This window comes from Alosa alosa, chromosome 9 (genome assembly GCF_017589495.1).
Source record: "Alosa alosa isolate M-15738 ecotype Scorff River chromosome 9, AALO_Geno_1.1, whole genome shotgun sequence".
NCBI classification, from domain to species: Eukaryota; Metazoa; Chordata; class Actinopteri; order Clupeiformes; family Clupeidae; genus Alosa; species Alosa alosa.
Window position 1 is genome coordinate 24,503,605 of NC_063197.1, and position 6,015 is coordinate 24,509,619.

Genomic DNA, 6,015 nt, shown 5'->3' on the forward strand with positions numbered 1-6,015 from the left:
AACAGGATGGAGCTCAACTCCAGCCGGCACATTCAAATGGTATTTTGACATTTCGCAACCACAACATTTGACATTTGACATTCAACCTAATTACAGTTATTTGGGACATGATTACAGGCAACATTATAAGAACATTACAGATAATGAACACAAGCACATAAACATTGATACTGAAAATGTCAAAAGCATTCATCACAGCAACGTTTCTGGGACTGATTTGGTTTTGTGTGCGTGTGTGTGTGTGTGCGTGCAGTGTGGGTGTGTGGTGTGTGTGTGTGGGTGTGATTTTGGGCATGAGTCAGCATTCAGCTTTAATAACATCATTCGAAATGCATGCTTCCTATATCAAAACACATTTCTCAGTTATAATGAGCAGTTATAATGAGCACATTGCTCCAGACAAACGAGTATCTGAAACAAAATTACAACACCAAGTCCAGTAAGCAAGTAAAAACATGTAAAAAATACCCTCTGCCAATCATTTGCCTTTTGTCTAGGAAATCATTGTTTTTATGTCTCAGGTCAGTGTAGCTGCTGCCTAATTATGTCCAACACAAAAGCCTTCATTGTCTGACCGCGGCACTGACAAGTGATCTGCTGAGGGGCCTTAACACGCTTGTTATGCACCTGCTCACCGGATGAGGACGAGCAGTTGTAATCTGAAATCAAATATCCCCCGCCATGAATAATGCACACTCACATATTCTACACCTGATTACGTTTCAAATTAAAGGTATAACATGATGCCGGGCCATTATCGAAATATCAGGAGAACAGGGGCCCGAGTGAGTGGCGCGTGATGAGGCAGAGAGTGCTCCATGGTCCACAGGGACAGAAGGAGAGAGAGAGTGAGAGAGAAAAAAGAGAGTGAGAGAGAAAGAAAGAGTGTGAGAGAGAGGGAAAAGAGAGAGAGAGAGAAAGAGAGGGATAAGAGAGAAAGTGAGAGGGATGGGATGGGGGGGGGGCAAATGGACTAGACCAACCCCTCTAGTGTTGTATTGATGTGGCGTGTGGAGAGAGATGGAGGAGTGGTTGAAGTGTCCCCATGGCAGAAATGAAGATACAACAACTCCTCACCTGCACCCTCTCCACTCAATAACAAACAATCTCATACAACACGGTCATCCTCTTCATTTCACACTCAACACTCACACTGACTCTCTCTCTCTCTCTCTCCCTCCCTCTTTCTCTATATATATATGTCTCTTTCTTCTCTCTCTCTCTCTCTCTCTATCTCTCTCTATATATATATATGTGTCTCTGTTTCTCTCTCTCTCCCACTCTCTGTATGTCTCTTTCTGTCTCTCTTTCTCTCTCTCTCTCTCTCTTTCTCTCTCTCTCTCTCTCTTTCTATATATATATGTCTTTGTTTCTCTCTCGCTGTATGTCTCTTTCTGTCTCTCTCTCTCTCTCTTTGTCTCTCTCTCTCTCTCTCTCTCTTTGTCTCTCTCCCTCACATACACAAATATCTCCTTCTTCGCCCAGTGTGCTGCCCCACCACTTAATCAATGAGACTTAATGGCTGAGGTGTCAGCAGCTGCACACAGCCATAAGTCAGTGGACTCCACATGAAAGCAATATCTGCACACAGCCCTCCAACCAGGTGAGGCGTGCGCATGCTCTGGCAGCACCAGCGGAACGAGAGCGAGTGCATGGAAAATGGGAGACGGAGAAGGAGACCAGCGGGCATTCCGAGCGACAGAAGGCGAGAGTGGAGTCACGCCGTGCGTGTTTTGGAAGGTGATTTGCCCTCCTGACTGGGCGATGACAGGGGAGGGCAGGGGTGAAAGTTTAGGCCGGCGCTCGGACGCAAGCCACTGTGGCCGCGGGGCCCTGGGCCGTGCCCGCGTGGCGGATTTATGAAAGCAGATGGCAGCCCACCACGGGCGGGTGAACTATTACATCAGAGCCCTGTGTGTGAAGAGCGGAGACTGAGATACTGTCTGTTGTCCGGCACATCATTCCCGAGCCTTTTTGTTTTATAACCCCCACCAAAGAGAAATCACACAGCCTTCGGAAACATTCTGTTCCATCTACTTGTGCCAGTGTTGGGACTGGTGCCACTATTGTGCTGTCTTTCTCCTGCCAACGAGAGCTGCATTTCTCTAGTGTCGTGTCTCTCTCTGGGACTTCGCTGCTGCTGCTGCTGCTGCTGTTGCTGCTGCTGCTGCGATCACCTACTGAACACACAGAACTGGGGCATGGGACGTTTGTGCCCTAGTGCCCATTCCTGCCCACAGCATACTTTTACATGGACCTCCGCCAGGAAAATAACCCTCCCCTGCCGAGCCGTGGGCGGTGCGCTGACAAACACAGTGGCCCAAATGCCCACATCAGTGCTGTGCCACCGCGCTGCACAATGCTTATCCGCAGCAGCTGATGCCAGCCGTCACCCACAGCGGCACATCCCAGCTCACGCCGGAGTGGCCATCTAACGACCAGCACATGGCAGCGCCACAGATTCCAACTCAAGATTAAATTTAGAGAACACAAAATAACGACAAACAAAGAAACATTGTGTCTTTGCCCCAAGTCCAATGAATGCCTGAATGCTTGCTAAATTAGTTTTGCCACCTATCGCTCACAAGCCCATTGACTTATACAGCTGGAAGGACACCTCAAGTTGTAACCAATTTCAAAATACTAGTCGGTAATCCTATCGCAACTTCTGGTATCTGGCATCTATTGGATGAAAGGAGGAGAGGAAAAATAGATGAAGGACAGAGAGATAGAGAGTGAGAGAGAGAGAAGAACAAAGAGGAGGGGAACCAGGTAACTGTTCATGCCTGAGAGAACACAAGGCTGTAACGGTAACCAGCATTTGCATCACAGTGAGGTTGGCGCTTCGCAGCACTTGACAGAGACAAAGTGTTGCTGAAAAAGACCATTCGGTGGGATTGATTTCGCCCCATGGCAAACATTTAACTAATCACCTGTCACATGTCTCTGTGAACAGCCACGCTCTGTCCATGATTGATATACCATCAGACCTCAACGTGAAACTCAAACCTTAAGTTTCCATGGGAAGGGTCCATCATTAGACCGCCATTAGCATTGAGCAGTGCTTAAAAAAGGCTCTATGTTACACAGATGCAGCTGCTTTGCCAAAATTGTGGTCACAGATAATGCGGTGTACAGTGAAAAATGCACTCATATCCGCTCTAATTCACAACAAACTGCATCTGCCTCTGTCATCAACATCAACATATCTAGCGCACTGGGGTGCAATGCTGTGCACTTCTGAACAACACCATTGCATAAGTGGCTAACAAATATAACTCACAGTTGTACTGAAATTATAGACGATTTTGTTAGGGACCCTGCTCTGGGATATAAAAAATATATCACACAACTTTCATTATTGTCAAGTTTTATAAATGGAATGCACAGTGATTTGGTTGCAGTGATGGGTAAAGAGCAGGAAACTCCTATAACCAACTTCCGAGTTCCCAAGAGTCTGTCAGGAGAGAAGCTGAAGATGAGCACATGTGCTGATGAAGTGAGTGAGAATGAGCTCATACTCAGAGACTGCCACCTACCATTACCTCCTCAGCCTCACCCTTTCCATTTCAACTTTAGTGCCCTCTCTTTTTTTCCCTCTCTCTCTTTCTCTCGCTCTCTCTTTTTCCCTCTTTCTCCCTTTCTCTTTCTCTCCCTCTCTCCCTTTCTTCCTCTCTCTCTCTCTCTCTTTCTCTCTCTCTGTCATTCACTCAGCATTGCCTATTAAAGCCCTTTCAGGTGAGGCGAAAGTGGCTGAGAGGAGGAGTGGAAGACAGAGAAACGGATTATTTCCAATCAAGTCCCCCAAACCACATTGTGGCTCAGAGTGCCCGGGGCTTCCCACTCACAGAGATCAGTCAAACCCATGGAGTCGAGGTTCATCCGAATAAATGAAGAAATACATCGTCTTTAATGAGCCCATGACCTACACCCCCCTACCCCCACCCAAATCACCATCCAAACCCCCACCCCCACCTCATGCATGGCCTCCATCCCCTCCAGCCACCTTGGTAGGCCCTCTCTTTTCATTAGGACAGACGCCATTACTGGATGCGCCATCCGCAGGGGGGCTGCCCAGACTCATCACAGTCCATCCCTCATCGACCAAAGCAGAATGGTAATTTGAAGACAAAGCTTTGATTTTTCATTATTTGCAGCTTCTCTCTCTTTTTTTCTGTGCGAAAACATTCCCTTCCTCCATCTTTACTTTCCAAAACCAATTAGAGACCACAATCAAAATAAAACAGAGGCTCTTGGAGAAGAGGATGCTGAATGTCTTTCGGTGGGGCGAAATCAAATTAACTCTTCACATTTGGGTGCTGATGAAGATAAAATAGGATCCCAGGCAAAGGGCATGCAAGGCATTCGCAAAGCAAGGCAGGGAAACCTGAGACTTTGATCAGAATAAATGTTGCTGGTGGTTTGAAGCGGGAGGCATACATATGTGTGCACATGTGGAATTGCCTGCGAGATGATACAGATGCCATCCATCACGCAGTGTATTGATACAATTCTTTGATTCAACCACCCCCCGCCCCCCTCACAGTGATACGCTGCTGTTTGTCTGCTTTCATTCATCATTTAACAGGGTTCGCTTCAACGTAAAGAGGCTGGTATGTAATGAGGAGTGGGCCCAGGTCACCTTGAGCTATAAGCAGACCCTCTAAATTCCAGAAAGATCAAAGCTATCTTTGTATACATTCATGAACACATGAACACATGATCACACACACACACACACACACACACACACACACACAACACATGACACACACACACACACACACACACACACACACACACACACACACACACACACACACATATTTTTAGACCAAGAAAAAAAAACAAAGACAGCTTTCCACCCTTCATGGACAGTGAATTTCAGGTCTCCAGCATCCAACTTATGCTGGCTGTCCAGTCCAAGGTAATGGAGATTAAGGTGATTAATTAAATATGCAGGTGGTCGGTCACATCCGCGCTGGTCAGTGGGACCAGAGCTGCACAGTCTCCCTGTGAGGCGGTGGGATAGCGAGATGAAACGCCCCGCCACCTCTCAGCGCTCAGCGATAGAGAACGCACTCGAGATTGCTGAGCTTTTCGAAAGACTTTGCTCCTTCATGTATATATTCATAGGTTACCTTCCCATGTTGTCCACTCCTATCTCCACACGCGGCTTTTCGTCCGCCTCACTCTCCATACGTTTGAGAAATCGTCCCCTCGGGCTCGTGTTAAAAAAAAAAGAGCAATACAGCGCCCTTTAAAGATTATAAATTGTCTGCCAGCCCTCCTGAAACACATTCATCATTAGGCTGCTTGTCAGGCGGCTCAAAAGAGGGACAATCTGCCTCCGACACGAGCACAATGCCGGACTCTCCCCCCTTTAGAAATGCACAGGCTCCTATCAGACCCACCCAGAGTGCTGCTGATGGAGCATCAGTGTTTCCTTTCTCATAAATGACAAGGATTACTGGCTGAGTAATTGGATATAATTAAACACGGAGTGCTTGAGATGTGCCCCCAATGTCTCGGGAACAGTGCACTGCACGGCTAGGGGTTCCGCTTTTCCGACAGCTCCCCAACAGCTGCCTCTACTTGAGATCTGCCTGTAAGTTCATGCGTAAGGACGGAGGGGCCATAGATGTCTGTTCCATACTGGGGGACTCCTGCGGACATCCATAAAGATGTCATGCTGATAAGGACCATGTTAAGCCTTTTAAGCAACCCGTGTTCTGTCCAAAGACTGCAGCTTGTTCTCAAAGTGACAGAAAGGTCACTTCCAAAAGGACATCAGGGCCGGGCTTTACAAAAGGCTCTCTGATTCTGGGATATGGCAGAAACCCACGCAAATATGGAGGCCAGTGCCCAGTCATCATTCCTCTTTCGGTCAAAAAGAATAAGATCACGGCCAGTCAGAAAACCTCCCATCTTTAATTTACGTCCCAAATCACAGCATGAAATATTTAGCTGAGTGAGGTCTGAGACTGAGCGACAGGACACGCTGCGGGGGCTCTC

At 47.4% G+C, this 6,015-nt stretch overlaps 1 protein-coding gene across 1 annotated transcript in view; it reads right to left on the bottom strand.

The window, feature by feature from the left end:
* Positions 1-5,200, bottom strand: part of LOC125300762 — a 7,969-nt gene extending 2,769 nt beyond the window's left edge. Inside the window, exon 1 of the mRNA XM_048252893.1 lies at positions 5,142-5,200. Coding sequence (XP_048108850.1) covers positions 5,142-5,200 — 59 coding nt within the window. The remainder of the gene's footprint in view (positions 1-5,141) is intronic.
* Between the last annotated feature and the right edge of the window lie 815 nt (positions 5,201-6,015).